Source organism: Nerophis ophidion, linkage group LG07 (genome assembly GCF_033978795.1).
Source record: "Nerophis ophidion isolate RoL-2023_Sa linkage group LG07, RoL_Noph_v1.0, whole genome shotgun sequence".
NCBI lineage: Eukaryota > Metazoa > Chordata > Actinopteri > Syngnathiformes > Syngnathidae > Nerophis > Nerophis ophidion.
The window spans coordinates 79022097-79048964 of NC_084617.1; the positions used below are offsets into that span (position 1 = coordinate 79022097).

The 26868-nt window shown below is 42.4% G+C and overlaps 1 protein-coding gene across 5 annotated transcripts in view; it reads left to right on the forward strand.

Annotated features, from left to right (window-relative positions):
* Positions 1-20875, forward strand: part of LOC133556890 (dedicator of cytokinesis protein 5-like) — a 44722-nt gene extending 23847 nt beyond the window's left edge. The window contains exons 24-48 of one of the 5 annotated variants that reach the window (XR_009807632.1): positions 522-620; positions 1941-2111; positions 2220-2320; positions 5394-5452; positions 5676-5830; positions 6151-6236; positions 6437-6593; positions 6701-6741; positions 6803-6893; positions 6974-7093; positions 8033-8122; positions 8598-8702; positions 9029-9170; positions 11156-11237; positions 11313-11397; positions 11545-11631; positions 11723-11899; positions 14365-14448; positions 14528-14665; positions 14884-15044; positions 17568-17715; positions 17835-18068; positions 18147-18265; positions 18374-20054; positions 20112-20875. Coding sequence is in view for 4 of the 5 variants with exons in the window: in XM_061907237.1 (XP_061763221.1) it covers positions 522-620; positions 1941-2111; positions 2220-2320; positions 5394-5452; positions 5676-5830; positions 6151-6236; positions 6437-6593; positions 6701-6741; positions 6803-6893; positions 6974-7093; positions 8033-8122; positions 8598-8702; positions 9029-9170; positions 11156-11237; positions 11313-11397; positions 11545-11631; positions 11723-11899; positions 14365-14448; positions 14528-14665; positions 14884-15044; positions 17568-17715; positions 17835-17985; positions 18147-18265; positions 18374-18475 (2751 nt within the window). In the remaining variant the exon portion in view is untranslated. Of the gene's footprint in view, positions 1-521; positions 621-1940; positions 2112-2219; positions 2321-5393; positions 5453-5675; positions 5831-6150; positions 6237-6436; positions 6594-6700; positions 6742-6802; positions 6894-6973; positions 7094-8032; positions 8123-8597; positions 8703-9028; positions 9171-11155; positions 11238-11312; positions 11398-11544; positions 11632-11722; positions 11900-14364; positions 14449-14527; positions 14666-14883; positions 15045-17567; positions 17716-17834; positions 18069-18146; positions 18266-18373 lie in introns of all 5 variants that reach the window. The other 4 variants (XM_061907237.1, XM_061907239.1, XM_061907236.1 and 1 more) reach the window with 4 other exon arrangements.
* Positions 20876-26868: the final 5993 nt, after the last annotated feature.

Genomic DNA, 26868 nt, shown 5'->3' on the forward strand with positions numbered 1-26868 from the left:
TGAGGTGCATTTTATGAGCTATTTCATATGTTAATTTCACTTTGTAAATCTAATTACCGGAACATACCAACTTTTAGGGGACGGCGTGGCAAAGTTGGGAGAGTGGCCGTGCCAGCAATCTGAGGGTTGCTGGTTCAATCCCCACCTTTGCCATTCTAGTCATGTCAATTGTGTCTTTGAGCAAGACACTTCACCCTTGCTCCTGATGGGTGGTGGTTAGCGTCTTGCATGGCAGCTCCCTCCATCAGTGTGTGAATGTGGAAATAGTGTCGAAGCGCTTTGAGTTCCTTAAAAAATGTAGGAAAGCGCTATACAAGTATAACCCATTTTCCATTTTTTTGCACAATATAATGATTTTTTTTTTTAGTTTAATCTGTATTTGCTCGAAGGAATACAAAGGGAAATGGAACAACATATTAACACTTGTTTATATTTGCTAAAATACAAAATACAACAGGTGCCTTAAATGTTATGTGTTGGTGTTTTGTTGTGAATTGATTTAAGTAATATTTCTTTGGCAGGGTCACTATTTAGCCTGCATGACAGCTATCCTGAAGCAGATGGATGACATGCATTATGCACACTATATCGGCACCTTTAAAACCAGGCAGGACATCATGGTAAGTATTCTGCTCTTTCCAGCTACAAACACAGCTCTCACCACTCATGTCCACAGGATGCAGAACACCAGCAAAACCTAACTTCCATCTGCCGTCAGCAATCCCCAACGCCGTTCTGTTAATATCGTACACTTTTACAAGATCTGGCGAATCCACGCACAATTATGTGATTAAGTCAACACTGCAGAAGGTCTCCAGCTTTGCTGTCCATCAATACTCACAAACGGCCACGTCTGGGACGGCATTGACTTGACTTTACTCGTAAATGTTTTGCCTTGCAGAACGACACCTCTCTTTTTTTTTTTAAGTAACAACACAACAGCAACATCATCCCTAGAAAGCGTTGTACACACACGCACACACGCACACGCACACACACACACACACACACACACATGCACACAACTTCCACGAAGCACGCTCCTGCTTCCCCGAGCCCCCAATCACCCTGCATTTGACACATATGCGCACATAGCTGCCAGGGATATGCCTGTATATTATTCTTTAATTTTGGACCTTTAGAATCAGGATCTGGGTGAGCAGTGTGAAATTACGTCTGACAACCTTTGACAAGTTTACTTCATGTCCGTCCCCGCCCATCAGGACGTGTCAGAGTGTGAAATCCAATTTGCCCTGAGAATAAAAGGGATCATTAATTTAGTGTTTGTGCATGACTTTCTGTCCAACACTGAATTGATCCAGCGAGTTTGCAGCGACTGGCTAAAATAGAAGCTTTGAGTACATTTATGGCATGGATATGGAACGACAACGCCATGGCGGCGCCGTACAGCTGGCGGTGGAAATGGACACATTAACTTGAATAAAAAGGGAAAGAGTCCGTCGCCGTGGCGATCACGCCTCGCAGCAAATCAGGTGTCACTGAAACAACTGGACAGCAAAAGTGAAGTGAAGTGAATTATGTTTATATAGCGCTTTTCTCAAGTGACTCAAAGCGCTTTACATAGTGAAAGCCAATATCTAAGTTACATTTAAAACCAGTGTGGGTGGCACTGGGAGCAGGTGGGTGAAGTGTCTTGCCCAAGGACACAACGGCAGTGACTAGGATGGTACAAGCTGGGATCGAACCTGCAACCCTCAAGTTGCTGGCACGGCCGCTCTACCAACCGAGCTATACCGGACTTTATTCCAGGCCAGATAGTCCAAATGTTGACAGCGATGTCATGACGAGGATGCCAGTGCGTCTTTATCACCGAAAACGATGAACACATGATTGGTCCTTGACAGGCAGCATTGCCAACTTTTGGATGTAACATGTTTCTCAGATTGGAGCACACTCAGAATTATTTTTCTTGTTCTCAGGACTTCCTCATGGAGACATTCATCATGTTCAAGGACCTCATGGGGAAAGTCTTTCCTGCTGACTGGATGATCATGAACCTGGTCCAGATGCAGGTCTTTCTGAGGGCCATCAGCCAGTACTCTGATGTCCTCAACATGTATTTTTTGGACCAGGCCCATTTTCAACTACAGGTGTGTTTTGCCTTTGACAGTGTTGCTTGGTTTGCATTCAAACATCTTGTTAATTTTCTGATGAGGCAATTTTATGACAATTATTTGAAATATCTGCACCTTTCACAGCTTTGGAATAATTACTTTCATCTGACGGTGGCATTCCTCACTCATAAGACACTTCAACTGGAATCTTTCTCCCAAGAGAAACGCAACAAGATCTTGAACAAGTAAGATCCTTGTATTCATTTTTGTAACTCATGCCATCTACTTTTGCTGTGCGATACCAAGTTGTGTAAAGCTCACTCACTCCTTGACACCTTAAGGACACAAAGTTGTCAGCCCATGGCTTTGAGCTCATTTGCTAGCACTGCTCGACTTAACCCTCAATTAGTGGACATCACATGCACAACACAACCAAATGATTGTCCATCCACTACTATGGCTTTGATTTTTTTGCTTTGCAGGATGCAAGCCACAGCTAATGTTCCCATACCTTCTGGACTTATAAAAGTTTAGAACTGGACCTAACAACCTCATTGCAATCATCATTTTGTGTTAAATTGCTTAACGCTTTCACTTTGTAACTTAGTTTAAAATAGAGAAAAACAATTTACATCTGGGCTGTTTGCAACCCTTCTGCAGATGCCTGGAGCTAATAGTGCCAACTTTATTAAGCATGACATCTCACCCTCTTACAGCTTTTGGGGTGTAAAGAAGTTATACGTAACATGTACATTCATTTTTATGTTCATCCATTTCCTACCGCTTATTCCCTTTTGGGGTCGCGGGGGGCGCTGGCGCCTATCTCAGCTACAATCAGGCGGAAGGCGGGGTACACCCTGGACAAGTAGCCACCTCATCGCAGGGCCAACACTGATAGACAGACAACATTCACACTCACATTCACACACTAGGGACCATTTAGTGTTGCCAATCAACCTATCCCCAGGTGCATGTCTTTGGAGGTGGGAGGGGCCTATCCCCAGGTGCATGTCTTTGGAGGTGGGAGGGGCCTATCCCCAGGTGCATGTCTTTGGAGGTGGGAGGGGCCTATCCCCAGGTGCATGTCTTTGGAGGTGGGAGGGGCCTATCCCCAGGTGCATGTCTTTGGAAGTGGGAGGAAGCCGGAGTACCCGGAGGGAACCCACGCAGTCACGGGGAGAACATGCAAACTCACACAGAAAGATCCCAAGCCTGGATTTGAACCCAGGACTGCAGGAACTTCGTACTGTGAGGCAGACGCACTAACCCCTCTGCCACCGTGAAGCCTCATTTTTATGTTGTTAACTAATAACTGCATTTTGGATAGCTAGAAGTAGCTAGCATTAAATGTATATTCTGTCGTACGAACGAGACTGTTAGTTGTTAGTTTCTTCTCTGGGACTCCTTTTTCTGTATGTGCGCTATACTCCAGGTGTGCAAAGCAGCTGGCATTTGTCTTTTATGAGGGGGAAATTATTCCAGTAAAATTCAAATAGGCTTTTTTGCGTTACACTTGTAATTTCCATCACAGTGTAAGTATTCTTTAAGTATCCATTATAATAATTATGGACATGCAATATTGGTTGATGTTTTGTTGTACCCACATTGAGAAGGTAGCATAAACCTTTTTTTCTCTACTACTGAGTCAGGCCAATGCACATCATTTTTCCCTCTGTGTTTGTTAGTTGCTTTACAGTGAGGTGCTTGGGTTGTTGCCAATACAGCTGATTGAAGCTGACTTGCAGGGGCAGAACTTGATGATTTGGTGTTGGTGGGGGTTTGGTCTACAGTACCAGGAGAGGATGTCTGTAGATGTTGACAGATGTTTTGTACCTCTGATTTTTGCACAGGTTACATATCACTTTGGTTTATATCTGCAAAACTGACAGACTGTAAAATGCTTCCACACAGAACTTGAGCTAGTTGGGTTTTTTTTAGGAGGACCATGAGATGGCTCATCAGCAGCCACACTCTTTTCTATTTGCTTGCCCGAGTCTATGTGGAGAGTTTCAGCTAAGTTAATGAGTGATGGGAAGCTCTGCTAAGGCTAGCAAGCGTATAGCTTACATCTTGCTGTGTGCAAAAGACAAGAACAACTTAAACATACCAAATAACTACAACAAGTGCATCCAAGTTGACACAACTAGGCAAGCCTTGTTTTAATCTTTTTTACCGAACGCTAATTTCACACTCTCATCAGTCTGTGGTCTAAATGACTGAGGTAACAGAAACAAAACTGGAGAACACCTAATGAGCAGTGGGTAGATACGTAAAGGCTATGGCTGTCAAAGTTAACGCGATGACGGGTTAACTATAAGTTCCTTTAACAGCGATCATTTTCGTTGCGTGCGATTAACTTTTTTGACTCTCGGCCCGTTCCGTAGTTTGTGGAAATGTGTAATGGCGTCCAGTTACTTTTGAGCCACAGGCTGGAAAAGAGTTAGCAGAAGTGTAGAAAGAAGAGGGGACACCTTATGGAAACCTTCCATCCAAAGCCACGTCTTGTCATTCTCCGTACAAGACAAGACAACATTGGAGGGACCGCTGAGCCTGCAGAATGGGGGGGCTTCACGTCCCTCTTTGGATTACACTTAAGTGCATTGAAAACATAAAGTGTCCATTGTTACTCGGACTGCTTTAGTGGGATGGAATACAAGCTCAGCAGAAACAAAGATAAAAGAGAAAACAAATCAGAAGTCACTTTTATCGGGCAAAAACAACATTTCTGGTTTCTCTTCAAATACAAATAATATCAAGATAATACTTGAAGGAGATACACTAAACAAGTAAAGTATATTAAAAATATCAAAAACAAACCTTTAACCAAGTGGTGACTGCAAAGCCGTGCATGCTTTGACTTTGCTGCCTTGTACTGGGGTTGTGTGCCATTGTTGTCATCGTTATTGCTCAAATCTTACACTTTTCCACTCTTGTTGAATAACTCTCAAGGAACTGTGAAGAAAGTTGTATCCTTTTCACATTTGAAGGGTTGGTACAGCCACAAACAGCGCAAGCATAGAACATCTTTCTTGGCCCAAAGTACCCATTTGAGAACAGACTCTGCTCGACCACCACACATATTCCATGTGTTTTTCATTGATTGAAACTTTTATTAGTAGATTGCACAGTTCAGTACATATTCCCTACAATTGACCACTAAATGGTAACATAAGTTTAAGTCAGGGTCCACGTAAATCAATTCATGGTAATGTGACGTCGTTCAAATCCAAGCACTATGTGTTATATTTTTTTGGTCTGAAAAATGTAACCAAGATGAAATTGCAAACAGCTCCTTGAAGTGATTCACATGTGCTACAGATATGGCGATATGAGGAAAGCAGTGGGTTTCAAGATCAGAGACATGTGGCACAATCTTGGTGAGTATTTAATGTTTTTAATCATTTATATGTTTGTGAAAATGCTCATTTTATTCCAGCCAGTAATGCAGACGAGCAACATTTTTTATTCTGTTCCACTGTGCTCTTTTGTTTGCTGCATCGTCAGATTGTCCTATGCTTGTTGGTCGATGAAGATGCAGTTGATTGCCTTCTCCAATCACACCGTTCTCCTCCTGAGTGCTAATCCTTTGTTGTCTTGCAGGCCCCCATAAAATGAAGTTCATCCCAGCCATGGTCGGACCCATTTTGGAGGTCACTCTTGTGCCTGAGCCAGAGCTGAGGAAGGCCACCATTCCCATTTTCTTCGATATGATGCAGTGTGAGCACAATTTCAGCCCTGGGCGCACATTTGAAACGGTACAATCCCCAATGTTATGCAGCGTGGTGTTTTGTTGCACTACCACACTTGTTTGACGCATCATTTGTGATGTATTTTATTGGAAGCCTTCTTTTCTTTTTGCCTGGCAGCTCTTTTCTATTCAATCTATTTAGGAAAATAATGTTTGAAGTTAGAAATAGTGGGCTCAATGTAAGAAGTGACTGACACTTGAGTGTGTAGACCTACATTCATGTGTTGGTTTAGTTCAGCTTCTCAACTAGAAGTACAAAGAACAACAATATTTACCCAGATTCAAGAAAACAATTTCTATTGAATAATACCCTTTTTTTCTTTTCAGTTTGAAAACGAACTCATAACAAAACTGGATCAAGAGGTTGAAGGAGGACGAGGAGACGAACAGTACAAAGTCCTGCTGGAAAAGACGTAATTCTTAGCCTTCTTTTCTGCGGATATTTCATTTTTGGTGCAAATGATACGTTAATTCACATAGAATTAGTGTTAGTTAGAAACTTCAGCCAGTTGCCTAATTTTGAGAATAATTAGAAATATTAAATCATGAATTGCTTTGTCAGGTGGAGAAGAGCTTTGTTGAACTCATGGAGACAGTTTGTTTGTGCCTGCAGGTTACTGGAGCACTGCAGACGCCACAGATATCTGTCACAGTCAGGTGAGGAGCTGGCGCTGCTGCTGAGCAGCCTGCTGGAAAATCTTTTGGCATACCGCACCATCACACATGATGAAAGTCCTGAGCATCGAATGAGCTGTACTGTCAATGTGCTGGTACGTCCTCTTCCTAAATGCTCACTGCAACATTTGTGCTGGTAGTCAATCAATTGTACCTTCAAACAGACATCGGAGACATGTAATTACTGTATTCTCCACTTTAGAACTTCTACAAGGAAAAGAAGAGGGAGGACATTTATATCCGGTGAGTCAGGCATCTGAATTGTGTCCTGAATGTGCGTCACTCATGTGCTTGACATGACCAGATACCTGTACAAGCTGCGGGATTTACACCTGGACTGTGAGAACTACACAGAGGCTGCCTACACTCTGCTGCTACATGCTGAGTTACTGGAGGTCCGCAACACATCCAAATGTTACTTTTGACATGTGAAGATGCTGCCTTTTATGTACACTTGCTGTTCTTTGTGACCCAGTGGTCTGATAAAGCCTGTGCAGCTCACCTGATCCCTCGAGACGGAAAGCATGTGTGGACGCAACAGGAACTGAAAGAACGGCTCTTCCAGGAGATCATATGTTACCTGGACAAAGGCAAGGTGTGTATTCCCATTTTTGCTCAGGTCTCAAATCAATTATTGCAAACATTCCTCAGAAAGATGCTTGAAAACTGGGGGTGACTACAACTGCATTTTGTCTCCTTGGAGGCTGTCACGGTCCTTTTAATATTTGCCGAGTGCACATTTTGTAACTCGCTGTCCGCAGGTATATCTTGGATATTTTAATTCACGTCCACATTGCAGGCATTCTGCTTCCACTCCAGACAATCTTGTGCAAGTTGCTTAGCTCATCACAAGACCCGGTTTCGCCAGTGCTTTTTCAGTGGCCACATTTTTGGTGCATCACTAGTCAATAGTGTGCAAATAATAGGTTAAATATATCCACTTATACGTTGTATTACTGTAACGACCTGCTGGTATTGATGTTTGTGTTTGTTGATGTGCATAGTTCCCATGGTCGTGAACGGTTTTGAATGGCAATAAAAGTTAAAAAGCGCATCCGACTTCAGGCGGCGACCGATCCACTTAAGAGATTTTGTTGTCTCCCTCCGGGTCAAATGACTTTAAAAAGGGGGGTTAGTATAACCACCTGCTGGTGTTGATGTTAGTGTTTTTGTGTGGTAATGTTCAAAGTTCCCATGCTTCTCACCTGGAAGGCGATTGGCGAAGAATGAGGAAGTATTGTTGTGTCTTAGAGTAAAAGACAAAGATAGACATGTGTGCAGGAGAAAATATGTGATGGAATTGACTTTATGTTAGCATAAGATTGGCAATAAAAGTGAAAAAAATAGGGGCGGACTTTGTGTGACTTTTTCTGAATGCTGCATTCATTTTTTTTTCCAGAAAAACAACTATTTTTTAAGGTGTGGTGGCTTTTATTTGCTGTGGCAATTATATGTAGGGGGAAACCCTGCATAGCTCTGCGTGGTGCGCTTGTGTTTATGCCTCCTTTTAACTGACGTATGCACATGATCTTAGATGTGGGAGAAGGCCATTGAGCTCGGCAAGCAGCTGGCCAAGATGCACGAGAGCCACATGTTTGACTTCATGGAGCTCAGCCAGCTGCTGGTAAGATGCATGTGCTTTACATTTCAACCCTGAATTAAATAGCATCACACCAAAGGATTATTTAATGCAACAGCCCAAAAAGTAAAGATGCATGGGTTTTGTTGAAAATGTTCTCTCATACTTGTGCTGTAAAATATGCTTAATGAATGACAGCAGAAGTGTGTGTGGAGCTGCTAAAGGCTGAGTGCAATTAGTTTAAAAAAATAAAAAAAGTCAGATGTGTGTTTGTCTACAAATGCAGGTTGAATTTAAATGTATCTTGAAAAACTAGGTTGCAAACCTCTCATTTTTAGTACGTAACTGTAATAGGCCCCCTGTTGTGTGTTTGTATAACAAGACAAATGAATGGCATGTAACTGTTTTGTTTTCATAATCGTTACCCACAATAACCAGTTGTAAATAATTGTATTCTGTAAACACACCAATGATGGACAGCAACAGATTCTATGTCAACATTTTTTTAAATCTCTTGCAGAAAAAACAAGCAGAGTTCTATGAAAAAATAATGCATGCCATGCGACCACAACCAGAATACTTTGCAGTGGGCTACTATGGTCTTGGATTTCCTTCTTTCCTCAGGGTAAGGACTGATTGCTTATTTCAATAAATGAAGGAAATCTCCTTTTCCAATGAACTACATTTGTAAAGATATTCAGTCATGCTATTTTTATGTTAACCCACAATAGCGAAGTAACAGCAACTTACTAAGCTTTTGCATAAACACACTAAAAATTATGTATTTTAATTTCTAACAAGGTGAGACAATATCTTGGTTTATTCTTTTAATTAGCAATAAAAAAAATTTTGGACACATTTAAGAAACTTGTTTGACGCAACTCAAGATACAAGAAGGGATACTAGTTGAATGTATATGATTATGTTGAAAATGGACATTTTGTGTTCCAGAACAAGATGTTTATATACAGAGGCAAAGAGTACGAGTGGCTTGAAGACTTCAGTTTAAAGCTGCTCTCTCAGTTCCCAAATGCTGCTCGGATGACCAGCACAGCGCCTCCTGGAGACAACATCAGCAACTCTCCTGCACAATGTATCCTCCAACTACCTCCTTATTTTTGGAACACTACACTTTAGCTGGGTGTGTTGTAAATTGGTATGAAGTTCTGGAAAACACAAATATTAGGTTTTTTATTTTGGTTTTCTTTTCAAATACGCTAGTATTGTTTGTAATCCTTTCCCAAAAATTTTTTGTAATCCGTTCAAAAAGTTTGATACAAAACGCATCATCCATCCATCCATCTTCTTCCGCTTAGCCGAGGTGGGGTTGCGGGGGCAGCAGCCTAAGCAGGGAAGCCCAGACTTCCCTCTCCCAAGCCACCTCGTCTAGCTCTTCCCGGGGGATCCCGAGGCATTCCCAGGCCAGACGGGAGACATAGTCTTCCCAACGTGTCCTGGGTCTTCCCCGTGGCCTCCTACCGGCTGGACGTGCCCTAAACACCTCCCTAGGGAGGCGTTCGGGTGGCATCCTGACCAGATGCCCGAACCACCTCATCTGGCTCCTCTCGAAGTGGAGGAGCAGCGGCTTTACTTTGAGTTCCTCCCGGATGGCAGAGCTTCTCACCCTATCTCTAAGGGAGAGACCCAAACTCATTTTGGCCGCTTGTACCCGTGATCTTATCCTTTCGGTCATGACCCAAAGCTCATGACCATAGGTGAGGATGGGAACGTAGATCGACCGGTAAATTGAGAGCTTTGCCTTCCGGCTCAGCTCCTTCTTCACCACAACGGATCGCTACAGCGTCCACATTACTGAAGACGCCGCACCGATCCGCCTGTCGATCTCACGATCCACTCTTCCCCCACTCGTGAACAAGACTCCTAGGTACTTGAACTCCTCCACTTGGGGCAGGGTCTCCTCCCCAACCTGGAGATGGCACTCCACCCTTTTCCGGGCGAGACCCATGGACTCGGACTTGGAGGTGCTGATTCTCATTCCGGTCGCTTCACACTCGGCTGCGAACCGATCCAGTGAGAGCTGAAGATCCCGGCCAAAAACCAAATGGTGTTCCCATAAAAAAAATCCTGTAAATCCAAATAGACTGTCAAAGAAATCAAAAATAGTAACACAAAATATATTTTTTATAGAAAAAAATGTATTACAACATCTCTTTTACCTTTTGTTGAAGACTGCGAAAGAGAGCTCTAAGGACAGCACCTTCGTACTTTACCACAACTTGTTTTCTGGTGCTGCATTCTTTATTAACTCCCTTTGAGGTCTCCTGCCATGTTTGATGGGCTCTTGTCAAAAATAACTTGTCAAATGTAAAACATGCAATATCTCCAAAAAATAAGTTGAGAGTAGAATATTTGAAGTTGTGTAACTACATCAATCATTCATGACAACTTTAATTTTGCTACAGTAGACAATTAGACCAATATATTATTTTTACAGTGCCTACTGAGTTAGAATGAGAGAGAAAGACATGGTTGACAGAAGTAAAGATCCTTTCTATTGCATTTCAGCCCTTTGATGGCAGTTTAAGCTCATCAAAGCTCTGAAAATTATGCACATTGTTTTTGATGCCCTCTGGTGGTAATATGATGCAATTACACAGCAAAACATTATTTTCTTTTTTTTACTTGGCAAGAATGAGATTGATTTTCATAGATAAAGATCACAGTGTTTAAAAAACAACAACCTTCAAACTGAACAATCATATCCCATAAAGCACGCAGGTCATGCCTGAGTTTGGTCAGCACAATTTTATCCAGAACATAAGCAAAAAGGTTTTCAAAAACTAGGGAACATTTCTGGCAAACTTTTTGGCAAAATGGAATCTTGAAAAGTGATCATTGTGCCACTGAATAGTTCTTAGGATTGTTTTGTCAAGTACACCTGATCTCATGTATTGATGTGGGGGAAACTAAAAAGATATGAATTGCCATCAAACTTGTAAATTCTGTGGATGCAAACTTCCTTTCACACAGTCACCAAATTTAAGAAGAAGAAAAAAATAGTTTGATTTGACTTCCCCATCAGATTATTTCTTTCCTTTATCCTGATGTGAACTTTAGACATCCAGTGCTTTACAGTCAAGCCGGTGCTTGTTGTCCCACAGCAGTTTAAAGACAAGGGGGTTCCAGAGCAAATATTAAAGTGAATAACACAACCATCAGACATCCTGAGATTTACAATTCTATCAGCCAGACTCACAAATGATTTTTCTTGCAGTTATTACCGAACCAATGAAGTGGACCAATTCCAGTACTCCAGGCCCTTCAGAAAGGGTGAAAAGGATCCAGACAATGAGTTTGCAGTGAGTGGCTTGTAATACTCTTGACAGATTAAAGATCATATCTGGAATCTCACCACCATAAATTCCTCCAAAAGGATAAGCATCCCTGCGTTATGCGGCTGTAACTCCATTTGTTTATGTTTTCTTGTCATGAATGGATCCCTGCAGACCATGTGGATCGAGAGAAGCACTTATTTTACGGCCTATCGCTTCCCTGGCATTCTGAAATGGTTTGAAGTCAAATCTGTCTCAGTGGTGAGAAGCAGCATTGTTATGTTTTTTTTCTATTCAAATCCAGCATTAATCAAACTCTTCTTCATTCTGATAAAAAACCTGGTCTTTGCAGGAGGAGATCAGTCCGCTGCAGAACGCCATCGAGACCATGGAGATGGCCAATGAAAAGCTGAGTAACTTGGTGCAGCAGCAAGCCTGCGACCGCTCCTTGTCCATCAACCCCTTGTCCATGATGCTCAGCGGCATCGTCGACCCCGCCGTCATGGGCGGCTTCTCCAACTATGAGAAGGTCTTCTGCGGCGACACATTCTTCTCTCTCCCACTGCTGGGATTTTAGCTGCTTGTAGGATCAGACACAGCCGTTAAAAAATAATTGAGTTAGGAAATGATTGGACGCTCTTTGTGGGCCAAATTACACAGCTAACAAGTTATCAAGCTGGCCTGTTCACTCAAGATGTCTGCATTGTAGATATCATGTCTATTCTCAGATATATTTGTTGATATATGATATGCAATTAATCAATAATGCAATTAACATTTTGCTCGATGTCAGTGTTTCCAAAAGGACTGCAGACTGTGGCAGCGATGGCTTGGTGTCATTTTCAAATTTGCATCATTGGCCATTTGCAGAAAAGAGAAGGAATATGTTCAGAACTACAAATTAACATTCAATTCTCTTAGCTTTTTTTTTTCTTCCTTCATTTCAAAACAATATGCAGCGGCTTTTGTGCGCTTGCAGTCGGGGGAAGTGTCCATAGCAGCACTCGCTGCTTGCAGTCGGGGGAAGTGTCCACAGCAGCACTCGCTGCTTGCAGTCGGGGGAAGTGTCCATAGCAGCACTCGCTGCTTGCAGTCGGGGGAAGTGTCCATAGCAGCACTCGCTGCTTGCAGTCGGGGGAAGTGTCCATAGCAGCACTCGCTGCTTGCAGTCGGGGGAAGTGTCCATAGCAGCACTCGCTGCTTGCAGTCGGGGGAAGTGTCCACAGCAGCACTCGCTGCTTGCAGTCGGGGGAAGTGTCCACAGCAGCACTCGCTGCTTGCAGTCGGGGGAAGTGTCCACAGCAGCACTCGCTGCTTGCAGTCGGGGGAAGTGTCCACAGCAGCACTCGCTGCTTGCAGTCGGGGGAAGTGTCCATAGCAGCACTCGCTGCTTGCAGTCGGGGGAAGTGTCCATAGCAGCACTCGCTGCTTGCAGTCGGGGGAAGTGTCCACAGCAGCACTCGCTGCTTGCAGTCGGGGGAAGTGTCCATAGCAGCACTCGCTGCTTGCAGTCGGGGGAAGTGTCCACAGCAGCACTCGCTGCTTGCAGTCGGGGGAAGTGTCCATAGCAGCACTCGCTGCTTGCAGTCGGGGGAAGTGTCCATAGCAGCACTCGCTGCTTGCAGTCGGGGGAAGTGTCCATAGCAACACTCGCTGCTTGCAGTCGGGGGAAGTGTCCATAGCAACACTCGCTGCTTGCAGTCGGGGGAAGTGTCCATAGCAACACTCGCTGCTTGCAGTCGGGGGAAGTGTCCATAGCAACACTCGCTGCTTGCAGTCGGGGGAAGTGTCCACAGCAGCACTCGCTGCTTGCAGTCGGGGGAAGTGTCCATAGCAGCACTCGCTGCTTGCAGTCGGGGGAAGTGTCCATAGCAACACTCGCTGCTTGCAGTCGGGGGAAGTGTCCATAGCAACACTCGCTGCTTGCAGTCGGGGGAAGTGTCCATAGCAACACTCGCTGCTTGCAGTCGGGGGAAGTGTCCATAGCAACACTCGCTGCTTGCAGTCGGGGGAAGTGTCCACAGCAGCACTCGCTGCTTGCAGTCGGGGGAAGTGTCCACAGCAGCACTCGCTGCTTGCAGTCGGGGGAAGTGTCCATAGCAGCACTCGCTGCTTGCAGTCGGGGGAAGTGTCCACAGCAGCACTCGCTGCTTGCAGTCGGGGGAAGTGTCCACAGCAGCACTCGCTGCTTGCAGTCGGGGGAAGTGTCCATAGCAGCACTCGCTGCTTGCAGTCGGGGGAAGTGTCCACAGCAGCACTCGCTGCTTGTTCAAGCCAGCCATTAGTGCTTTCTCGTCAGAGTTAAGTCTCCTAATTAGATCTGTTGTTAATTGCTTTTGTTTCTAGAGGGGATCTAATTAACTCTCTAAAAATAGCAAAGTTGCTAAGTCAGCAACATTGATCCTTCTTGCTTTCTTCTTATTCTCTGGCGTATAACGAGGTAGAGGTGGGAAAAATGATCCATTATTTGACGTTTCCTGATTGAAACATGGACGATTCTGAATCTTTGGACAGATGTCTAAATATTGATTGTTAAATTAAGTCAAGTTGTCACATCCTGCTTCAAACATTGCTGCTTTGCCACAATGCAGATTTTTTAAAAATCTAATTCTACAATTTATCAGGAAGTTTCAAGAAAAAAATGGCCAAAATCAACAAAAAGTATCAAACCTACATTAGTGTTGGCCTCTAAAGGAGACCAAATCAATCAGTTCAGTATCGCAGTCACTGATTGGCTGGGCCTCAGGAAGCCTTGCTATATTAATTATAGGGTGTTGTTGAATGTCTAGAGACACAAACCATGTACAAATCTACTTGATGTGTATGTTGAAGTTCTAAGCTCCTACCAACAGAGAGCATCAGTTGTGGCTTGCTTTGTTTACCAGGATGATACTCGGGCCTCAGTGTCAAGATGTGGAAACATATCCAGTGGAGCCAGCAGCTAAATTGAAAGTGTGCATGTGAAAAATGCTTCCAAATATTTGTCCTCCGTAGGCATTTTTCACTGACACCTACATCCACGAGCACCCGGAAGACGGCGAACGTATTGATTCCCTTAAACACCTCATCGCCCTGCAGGTAGATCTGCGCACTTCACTTTTCTTGGCAAAAGCGCAACATATTGCGTAACTCTTGGAGTGTCTGTCTTCCCTTTCAGATCCCTCTCTTGGCAGATGGTATCCGCATCCACGGGGAGAAGACGACAGAGCAGCTGAAGCCCTTACACAACCGTCTGGTTACTTGTTTCCAGGACCTTCGGGAGAAAGTGGAGAAGCATTACGGCGTCATAACCTTGGTGCGTTGCCAGGTGCAAACTCAATTTCAAGGAAGAAAGTGCCAACTTAAGCCTTTGGCCTCCTGCACTTCCTCCCGCATTCAAAGCAGAGTGTAGATTATATTAGTCCAGGCTAATAAATTCTTGCTGCTCCTTTGTGGCTGGCGTCTGTCATTGTGTGTCCCCCCCCCCCCTGCATGGATTCTCTAATGATGCTTAATCCTATTTGTGTGTCCCAGCCCTGCTCTCTCACTGAGAGGAAGAAGAGTCGCGTGGGCTCTGTGGTGATGCCCTACATCCTGTCCTCCACACTGCGTCGCATGTCCACGGTCTCAACCCTCTCCAACGCCTCCAGTGGCTCTGCGTCATCCGACGGACATTCCTACATCTCCTCCCAAGAGTCAGTCCCTGCACCCCCGCACCGCTCCTTCTGTCCCCCAATGTCCAAGTTTCTTGTAGTTTGGTTTGTGCTCCTTTGACCCGACTCTGCCATCTGCACTCAGCTGTTCTTTAGGCACTTGAAGTCATGCACCTTCCTCTTCTTTGTGTATGTTAGGCAAAAGTGCTTAAAGGGGACCCATTATGCAAAAGCTACTTTTCTCCCAAATTTGTATCTGTTTTTGTGTATTTGGGATCTGAAAAAACAAAAACTTGAGAGGTATTTCAGAGTTATTTATAAAACAATCTTGCCTTTCTTTATACTTACTTCAGACGTGCCGTTACAATATTTGTTCCAATGGTAACGTCAGCGGATATCTCCATAGATGGTGGAGATTTACCCAAAGAGCTTGCTACTAGTCCGCCATTGTAGTCAATAAGCTCCATCTTGTTTTCTATCCTCTTGTTGTGGGGCAGACTGGCTCGTACATGCAAGCTTCCCTGTTGCCATTTCAGTATCAGGCAGTTGACTCAATACAGAAGCGTAAAAAACTACAACATGGATCCTGAAGAGATGGTCAGAAAGCAGCTTGTAGACAGTCTGTAAAACTTCATCCATGCAGGATTTAGAGCAAAGAACCAGCGTTCCATGTTAAGTAGACAACAAGGACGTCTTTCAAATGCAGAAAAAAAAACATAATATTGCCTTTTAAGTCGTGGAAAGCGAACCAATTAGGCGGACTTTGCCATGACGCCATTTTTTTGATCGTGGCAAAGTCATGAAGCTTGGAGTTTTACTAACACTTGTGAATGCCATTGCCAGTCGTGAAAAAGACATCTTTGAATGTGAACAGGTGTTATAAATGTACGCAGTGCTTGTCACATGCACGTGTGTCACCATGCTGATGTAGTGTGTGTGTGCACGACTAAATGTGTGTGCTTTGGCACGCTAATATTACCTGGCTAATCTATTGAATCCATTACTAACTGCTACATGATGTACGTATTTTTTTCCACTAAATAGTCATGGTTTAATGATCACGGTCCAGAGACATTCAACGTCTGTTAGTACCAGGATGTTCAAAAATGACATGAAATGCTCACTCATTCACAAACAAGGACGGGGCGAGGGTCACCACTTTGTCAACAAATGCCTGAGAAAATTGTTTAACAACAACATTTCTCAAGCAGCTATTGCAAGGAATTTAGGGATTTCACCATCTACACTCTGTAAAATCATCCAAAGGTTGACAGAATGTGGAGAAATCACTGCACGTAAGCAGCAGGGCTGAACACCAACATTGGATGCTCGTGACCTTTGATCCCTCAGGCGGTACTGCATCAAAAAGCCACATCAGTGTCTAAGGGATATCACCACATGGGCTCGGGAACACTTTAGAAAACCACTGACAGTAACTACAGTTGGTCGCTACATCTGTAAGGGCAAGTTAAAACTTTTCTATGCAAAGCCAAAGCCATTGATCAACAACACCCGGTAACGCCAACAGCTTAACTGGGCCCGAGCTCATCTAAGATGGACTGATGCAAAGTGGAAAAGTGTTCTGTGGCCTGACGAGTCCACATTTCAAATTGTTTTTGGAAACTGGACCAAAGAGGAAAAGAACCATCCGGATTGTTCTAGGGGGAAAGTGTAAAAGTCAGCATGTGTGATGGTATGGGGGTGTATTAGTGGCCAAGGCATGGCTAACTTACACATCTGTGAAGGCACCATTAATGTTGAAAGGTACATACAGCTTTTGGAGCAACATATGTTGCCATCCAAGCGCCGTTATCATGGACGCCCCTGCTTATTGCAGCAAGACGATGCTAAGCCACGTGTTATAACAGCGTGGCTTCATAGTAAGAGTGCAGGTACTAGACTGGCCTGCCTGTAGTCCAGACCTGTCTCCCATTGAAAATGTGCGGTGTAATATGAAGGCTAAAATATGAGAAGGCCATGTAACACACTGATAAAAATGCCTTTTTTTGCAATGTGTTGCTGTCATTACATTCTAAGTTCATCATTATTTGCCCCCAAAAAATGAAGTTTGTCAGTGTGAAGATGAAATATCTTGTCTTTGCAGTCTATTCAATTGAATATAAGTTGAAAATGATTTGTTGTATTCTCTTTTTATTGAGCATTGACAGAAGGTGACAACTTGACTGCTCTTGTAGAAATGGCAGCAGTGTGTGATGCATGTGCATCTACGAGCCCTTCTCGAGCTCTTTGGGTACATCTCTAGCATGCATGGAAATATCTGCTGACGTTATGTGTTGGAAAAACATCATTTGGAGGGAGAACAAAGGAAAGGCAAGATTGTTTTAGAAATATCTGAGCTATGCCTCCAGTTTGATTTCATCTTTTTCAACACACAAAACATGTACCAACAGGTAAGAAAAGTTGGTTTTGTGTAACAAGTCCCTTTTAAGAAGAGGGAGAGCATGGGGTGCAGCTGCAGGAGTGAGAATAGACTTATGTTGTCTGGACATACACTTCAATGTATCCTTCATCCTCATCTCTTTCTCTGTCCCTGTCATTCACAAGCAGTTCTTTGTTGTCCCGGCCCAGCGATCGCAGGACCTCGGTTCTGTCCCGCTCAGAGGAGGACAACAGGATTGGCAGAAAGAACAGGAAAGAGTGGAGCGTGAGCAAGTCTCAGGTCCTGCTGGAGAGACCGTCGGATGGAGATGAGGTGAGCATGATCCGACTTGTTAAATATTCATGAACCATATTAGCTTTTTTTTATCCAGCCGTGAATTGGGACTAGCTCCATTTGCCTTTTTCACTCTTTGTTTCACGCCTTGATTTCAGCCCCCTGCTGAGAAGCAGCAAAGACCCAAGAGTTTACAACTAGGAGACCGACGGCTGACGCTGTCCTTGTTCCAGGGTGTGTCCTCCCAGCTCAGCCTGTCCCACCCCCTCAGCCCGCTACCTGCGTCCCCTCACACTCCACGCAGCTCAAGTATGGAACACAAAAGAGCACTCTGCCAGACACAAGACTGCATGTCTTCTTGCGCCCGCAGACGTGTGGAAGCACATTCTGCTGTAAAGCTGCAATTAGAGCTCACACCTTCACAGATGCACGCCGTCTGGAAGGATTTGATTTCTTCTCTTATGTGGTAGGTTTCTCATCACTTCTCAGTGACAACGATGCCAACGCCATCGACACCCCAGGGACACCTCCACCTATGCCGCCGAAGAAGCACCCGCATGAAATTGACAACGCCGGCTTCCCTTCAGAGGTGCATCTGCTCAGATAAAATGCCATCCCCCCCGCTAATGCATATTTAATGGCATATAAACACTAAAATATTCAGAAATATAACAGCAGTTTCTCCTTCTCCCTGCAGTTCACTCCTCCGCTGCCAATGAAAGTTGATAGCAAGCCGCCGCCGCCGCCTCCAAAAACACGGAAGTCCATGTTCCCCTCGTATGAGCACAGCCCCCAGTAGACCCTCAACTTTCTTCCCTGGACAACTTTATTTGTCAGACGCCGCAGGTAACAAGAGATGCAGGATCATCCCAGTCACGGATTTACATTTTGCTTTGCTGGGCCGAAACCTTTTTATATTCCTCAAGGCAAGATTTTATGGCGACAATTTTCATAGCATCAAAAAAAGAAGCTTGACGCTGCTTAACAGCATTCCATATTTGATACTGATGAAGCTCAAATGTGTTCAATGAAAAGCAGGGACTACTTTGGACATCTTAGCTGTGGTGTCCAATGGTGATCTAATCCTTTTATATTTCACAGACACTGGATGGCATTTCTGAATGTGATGCACATGTTGTATTGTTCTTTGTGTTTGATGTAAATACTGTAACTGCCTGCCCTCCAAATAGCATCATGTTGATGTGCATTGGAGGGAAGCTCGTGCTCAAAGGAATAGATTGACATTTGTATCAAAAATTCAACCACAGACAAAGTGCAACTAGAGCGGAAATACTCAATGTAATATTTCTTCACGTCTGATCTTTGAAACTCAACTAAATGAAATCCTTTATTAGGCGGTATCAGTTACTCCAACATTAAGTTACTGTTTTGTACAGTTTGACATAGAAATGGTATTTTATCAATGCCTTGTCGGGTACGGGACAAAACATTTGTGTCTTTCCAGTTAAGGACTGGTTTACTAAAGGTTTGCTCGTACTAAATCAGGTGCAAATTAAATAGCACGCCCAAAGCGGATCTACTAAACGTTTGCAAAGTGGATTGTGTGTCTGTTTACATTAATATTCAAAATATATGCTGATCATGAAAATACTGGGAGGGGAAATGATATATCGTGCAATGTGATTTATCAACACTCATCACTTTTGGGGGCACTATTTTGTATTTTCTTTCAAAAGGACGTGAGTTCCACTCAGGGCAGTGCAAGCACAGACAATCCTGTGTCCCACCTCTACATTTCAACAATGTCAGCAACATTCTTTCATGATTTCATAGCTGCTAGATGACTTAAGGGGCTGATGAAACTCATTCAATTGATGCGTTTTGGTGTCATTTCATATTTTCGGAATAACGTTTTGTTATTTAGTGCCAATGCAGATGCACTGGAGGACTAATTTTAAAATGCCCATCAAATGTGGTAGATGTCTCCTGCTTGTTTAAAAACATGGTGGGGAGGGTCATGATGAGATGAATGTGCAGTAATGAGTGTCTCCATGGTGATGCCCCGTACAGCACACACAGAATCCTCATTTAAAAAGGGCGCCGCCTTTCAATTGCAGACGCAGTCTTAGTAGAAGAAACACAACACGCCCTCCAATCCTACATGCTGTTTTAGAGATTACACATGCTGTTCAGCCCGGGATTGAACACAGGACCTTCGTGTTGTGAGGCACATGCACTAACCCCTGAACCACCGTGCTGCGTGTTGTATCTGGATCTTAATAACTCAGGCCCGCGGTGTCATATTCCTCATTTTAAACGGGTGGGGCCAGAGGGCAACATTTGGCCCATGGAGTCAGTTGTGTCCACGGAAGAAGGCTGGTTTCACAAATGTGATAATTATTCACATGGAGTCAGTTGTGTCCACGGAAGAAGGCTGGTTTCACAAATGTGATAATTATTCACATGGACTCCAGGTGTCAAATTAAGGGCCTCATGCAGTAAGTTGAATGATGTTTCTTACTAGCTACTTTTTTTATATTCTTCTGCCTTGGATGCTTTGTATATTTAAATATTATGTAACTACAATTATTTGATTGAGTTTGTAGCCAAGTTTTTTTCCACAATGATGGTTTAATGATGGCGACCCGGGACCCCTGACCAATCACAACAAAGTAAGCGCAGTCAGGCAAGAGTGGAAGAATGCAGAGTTTTTATTCAACTTACTAAAGTGCCGTGGCGGGGTTTAATTACAAGGTAAAAGACCCCTGAATAGAAGTCCTTTCTTCTTTTCTTCCCTTTCATGCAGATGTCTTGCAAATCCAATCCAACTTGCTGTGAATATGCCAATCTACTCTAAAATTGCCACATAACTGATTAACTGTGGATATAAATATCAAACTATTCCTTTGAGGAAACCTAAACACTGTACGCTACAAACATTGATGCATTTTATATTTCCTGTTTTTAATTATTATCATTATTAACTTCATTCCCAAAAAGATAAATTATTGCTGATCCTTGAATTTCAATATTTTTGTTTTGCACATGAGCAGATGTTTTTTAATTAGTATGCAGTGTTTTGCATGTAGTGTGTGTTGCCACAACAGTGCGGTGTGACCTCGGCACGCAGCCTCGATTAAGTTGTCAGTATTTTTGTTGTATTTGTAGTTTTGAAATAGTTTTACAAGGGATTGACATTTTCTGCTGTGCACACGGATCAATAAATGTTTGAACAAGCTTTTCTTCTGCCTGTTTTCACAACTGAGCTCGTTGCAACCTTTTTGATTAGGTTGCTGAGGATGTTACCATGACAACCAGATACCTCTCCATGTTGACCTATTCAAAGGCGAGCACTAAAACATTTGACTAAAGCCGGTGGTTTATATCTGGCAGATGCAATTAGTGCAGGTGATGCTTGCAAACAGCTTGGAGTTCATGGAATGTTTTAGGTGTTCCTTTCCTTGCTAACATAGTTTGCTAATGGCCTCTTCCTTTCTGTCAGACAGAGTGACAGCATATCTATCTTCCCCGAAGCTCCGAGGAGTAATCTTACAGTTTGTGGGGTGATGTTGCACACTTGCTTGCCCAACGCTTTGCTTGGTCACCACGGAGACTACCTCCATATTTTCACATCAGCAATTTGATGCCGTGGGCAATCTAGTACATCGATCCAAGCCCGAGGCGGAGTGTATGGAGCGTCTGGCTAGAAGGTCACTTGTGGCTGGAAATATGCCTGCCGATGTGAAGCAACATCATCGGATCACTTTGGTGCAAATATTTAGCATGTCAATCGTCTTGGAACAAATCAGTGAAAGAATGGAAAGATGAAATCCAAACGGCGGACATTTATCTATGAAAATATGGAAAAGCTGATTGTGTGTTTGACGGAAAAGCAGCTGGAAGGAAATACCAAAGCAGTCCTCTCCTAAATAAATTCTCTACATAATTATTGCATTGCATCATAAAACTATTGCAGTTGTTTGTAGTACTTTCTATTAGTTTTCAATGTTTATTGTCTAAAAGTTAGTTTTTCTTTTTAAAAGGCATGGTGCATGTTAAAATGGTCATGTTTTACTACCAATTCAATTAATTTGAATGAATGTCAATGGGAGACGTGGATTGGAGAGACAAGTGCTTCACATCAATGAGGACGTCTGGAACTAAAAGTCTTACAAGTTCTCAAGCACAAACTTTATTCATCTTTCAAAATGGTGGCTGGAATCAGCAGGAAGGATGTCCGTGCGCAGCCAAATGCAGAAGATAATTTCACCGCACCTTGTGTGTGTGTGTGTGTGTGTGTGTGTGTGTGTGTGTGTGTGTGTGTGTGTGTGTGTGTGTGTGTGTGCGAAAATAATTGTCACTTTAACTTTTAAATTGTATTGACAGTCTAGTTCATTATTGAGTTTATTTATTTCAAGCACAACTTAATTCTCCAGCCACTCCTGCGACCTCCAGAGGTTTAAGCGGTACAAAAATGATGGATAATTCTGTGTCATTTTTTATTTTGCAGTACATTACTTATTTTTCCAATCAGCCTGACCTAAGCTTAACGTTTGTGTGTTAGATATATAATCCTCTTTGTGATTAACACCTGGTGTCATATCATTTGAGAAGGTTAAATGTACTTATGTTACATACAAGTCTTGATTATGATTCAAATCAAAAGTAAGATTACTAATTCAGTGTTAATATTTTAGCAGGTCCAGGGCCCCTCAGTAGTAGAAAAGTTGGGCCCGAGGTCCAAAATGTTAAGAACCCCTGATCTACAGAACTGGAGCCCATTTCTCAGTGTAGACTGTGTGGATAAAATATAAATATACAACTATTATTTTGATCACTTAGTTTTGTTTTTGTTGCCCTGGTCCATGATTACTCCACACTGGTTAACATCCATCCATCTACCCACCCGACCATCCATCCATCCATCCATCCATCCATCCATCCATCCATCCATCCATCCATCCATCCACCCATCCATCCATCCATTTTCTAACATTGTGAGCAAAAAATACATCAACATTTTTGGACTTTGCCTGTTTCCTCATGCTCTTGCAACATTTCCAAAACATCAGTAAAAGAGGACGCAAAATAGAATACTTGCTGCTTACCTTATTTTTCTTTGTCTTTTGAGCACTGGTTCTACTCTTGCTCTGTTTTCTTCAGACTCAGTCTTTCTCCCCTTCAAGCTTCTCCTGATTTTTGGGGTCCACATTTGACTTGAGTCTTTTATATTTTGTTCACCCAAATTTTGACCAAAACCCTTCTTTGAAATCAGAATCATTTAAATGAAAGCTGCACATTTTGCTCTTCTTGCTTGGTTAGTAGTCCCATTGTGTGAGTGGAGAGGTCTCTACTTTCCTCACATTGTGTGAGTGGAGAGGTCTCTACTTTCCTCACATTGTGTGAGTGGAGAGGTCTCTACTTTCCTCACATTGTGTGAGTGGAGAGGTCTCTACTTTCCTCACATTGTGTGAGTGGAGAGGTCTCTACTTTCCTCACATTGTGTGAGTGGAGAGGTCTCTACTTTCCTCACATTGTGTGAGTGGAGAGGTCTCTACTTTCCTCACTTGAATTGCTGCAAACTGCAAGTTTCATCTGGCAGACATTTTTCACCATCCCTTCACCTTCTGTGCCAAAATAAGCTGATTGAAGACGAAGAAGCGAGCACAACAAAAAGTGAACAATAAGAACTTGCCTGAAGTCTTGACGCCAGCAGACTGATGAAGTCTCCATTTTGGATCTAAAAGTGCGAGGGCAATCTAAAATGTGCTGAAACTAAAATCACTCTCTATTTTGGTGGAATTTTTACCTCTCGACATTTTTATGTCCGTAACTATGAAACCAGTGTCCACGTTGTCAGCATCACAGGGTCCCTTTTTGGACAAATTTCAACAAAATAGTTTAAAACTAAAGTGTGATTTAAACTTTGCCAGTTGTATAAATAAAAACCAAACGGCTCAGCAGGTCAACACAATTTGTGATCAAGAAATGATTCATTTTTCGGACTGTTAGGCGCACCTAAAATTATTTTCCCCCTCAAAACTCTATAACCTGCTGCACCTAATGTAAAGAATAAGTTTGGTCGAGCTTACCGACTTAGAAGCAATTTGATTTGGTCCATGGTGTAATATGTGTGACCAGTAGATGGCAGTGAAACATAAGAGATATGTGTAGACTGCAATATGACTTGAGTAAACAACACCAACATTTTATATGTTCCATTAAAAATACACGGCGCTTAAAAATCTATCAAAATGTTTTAGTAGGACTTTGGTAAGCTATGAAGCCACACCGCTTGATGGATTGTCAGCACATTAAACATAAGAGTATTATTATGCTGTGTGTAGAAGGTAAGACTTCATCTGTCAGTAAACTCACCATAAAAGCACTAAAACATACTGGTGTAGTGAGTCTACATTATTCACCCAAGGAACTTTACTTATTAGAGAGTTCCGGTTGGATGCTTTTTCACGGGACATATTTCTGGTGTTGTTGTTTCCAGGTGAGGAGATGCTGCTCGTTACTGATCAAAGTAAAGTGTGAATGTCATTAAAACAGTTAGCGCCATCTTTTGACACTTCTTCCACTCCCGTCCTTGCACGCTACACCAAGGTGAAGACGCTGTCCAAGTGGAGGCACGTAAATAAGACCCGCCCACAATCCTGAAGAGACTGTCAGAAAGTGAGTTGAAGATGATGTGTAAAACATCACCTATGCCACATTTCATGTTATGTAGACCACAAGGAAGTCTTTTACATTTAGAAAAAGAAAAAGACATCTTTAATGCGCCTTATTTATGAAAAAAGATAGACCACTCATTGCCAGTACGTCTTGTAGTCCGGAAAGTACAGTCCATCATTTGTATTCATTAAGTGTGTTTAAATGTGAGTGAGATGGAGATGTCCAGATCATTAAGTGTGTTTAAATGTTAGTGAGATGGAGATGTCCAGATCATTAAGTGTGTTTAAATGTGAGTGAGATGGAGATGTCCAGATCATTAAGTGTGTTTAAATGTTAGTGAGATGGAGATGTCCAGATCATTAAGTGTGTTTAAATGTTAGTGAGATGGAGATGTCCAGATCATTAAGTGTGTTTAAATGTTAGTGAGATGGAGATGTCCAGATCATTAAGTGTGTTTAAATGTGAGTGAGATGGAGATGTCCAGATCATTAAGTGTGTTTAAATGTGAGTGAGATGGAGATGTCCAGATCATTAAGTGTGTTTAAATGTGAGTGAGATGGAGATGTCCAGATCATTAAGTGTGTTTAAATGTGAGTGAGATGGAGATGTCCAGATCATTAAGTGTGTTTAAATGTGAGTGAGATGGAGATGTCCAGATCATTAAGTGTGTTTAAATGTGAGTGAGATGGAGATGTCCAGATCATTAAGTGTGTTTAAATGTGAGTGAGATGGAGATGTCCAGATCATTAAGTGTGTTTAAATGTGAGTGAGATGGAGATGTCCAGATCATTAAGTGTGTTTAAATGTCAGTGAGATGGAGATGTCCAGATCATTAAGTGTGTTTAAATGTGAGTGAGATGGAGATGTCCAGATCATTAAGTGTGTTTAAATGTTAGTGAGATGGAGATGTCCAGATCATTAAGTGTGTTTAAATGTTAGTGAGATGGAGATGTCCAGATCATTAAGTGTGTTTAAATGTGAGTGAGATGGAGATGTCCAGATCATTAAGTGTGTTTAAATGTGAGTGAGATGGAGATGTCCAGATCATTAAGTGTGTTTAAATGTTAGTGAGATGGAGATGTCCAGATCATTAAGTGTGTTTAAATGTTAGTGAGATGGAGATGTCCAGATCATTAAGTGTGTTTAAATGTCAGTGAGATGGAGATGTCCAGATCATTAAGTGTGTTTAAATGTCAGTGAGATGGAGATGTCCAGATCATTAAGTGTGTTTAAATGTTAGTGAGATGGAGATGTCCAGATCATTAAGTGTGTTTAAATGTCAGTGAGATGGAGATGTCCAGATCATTAAGTGTGTTTAAATGTGAGTGAGATGGAGATGTCCAGATCATTAAGTGTGTTTAAATGTGAGTGAGATGGAGATGTCCAGATCATTAAGTGTGTTTAAATGTCAGTGAGATGGAGATGTCCAGATCATTAAGTGTGTTTAAATGTGAGTGAGATGGAGATGTCCAGATCATTAAGTGTGTTTAAATGTTAGTGAGATGGAGATGTCCAGATCATTAAGTGTGTTTAAATGTGAGTGAGATGGAGATGTCCAGATCATTAAGTGTGTTTAAATGTGAGTGAGATGGAGATGTCCAGATCATTAAGTGTGTTTAAATGTGAGTGAGATGGAGATGTCCAGATCATTAAGTGTGTTTAAATGTTAGTGAGATGGAGATGTCCAGATCATTAAGTGTGTTTAAATGTGAGTGAGATGGAGATGTCCAGATCATTAAGTGTGTTTAAATGTGAGTGAGATGGAGATGTCCAGATCATTAAGTGTGTTTAAATGTTAGTGAGATGGAGATGTCCAGATCATTAAGTGTGTTTAAATGTTAGTGAGATGGAGATGTCCAGATCATTAAGTGTGTTTAAATGTGAGTGAGATGGAGATGTCCAGATCATTAAGTGTGTTTAAATGTGAGTGAGATGGAGATGTCCAGATCATTAAGTGTGTTTAAATGTTAGTGAGATGGAGATGTCCAGATCATTAAGTGTGTTTAAATGTGAGTGAAATGGAGATGTCCAGATCATTAAGTGTGTTTAAATGTTAGTGAGATGGAGATGTCCAGATCATTAAGTGTGTGTTAAATGTGAGTGAGATGGAGATGTCCAGATCATTAAGTGTGTTTAAATGTTAGTGAGATGGAGATGTCCAGATCATTAAGTGTGTTTAAATGTTAGTGAGATGGAGATGTCCAGATCATTAAGTGTGTTTAAATGTTAGTGAGATGGAGATGTCCAGATCATTAAGTGTGTTTAAATGTGAGTGAGATGGAGATGTCCAGATCATTAAGTGTGTTTAAATGTTACTGAGATGGAGATGTCCAGATCATTAAGTGTGTTTAAATGTGAGTGAGATGGAGATGTCCAGATCATTAAGTGTGTTTAAATGTTAGTGAGATGGAGATGTCCAGATCATTAAGTGTGTGTTTAAATGTGAGTGAGATGGAGATGTCCAGATCATTAAGTGTGTTTAAATGTTAGTGAGATGGAGATGTCCAGATCATTAAGTGTGTTTAAATGTTACTGAGATGGAGATGTCCA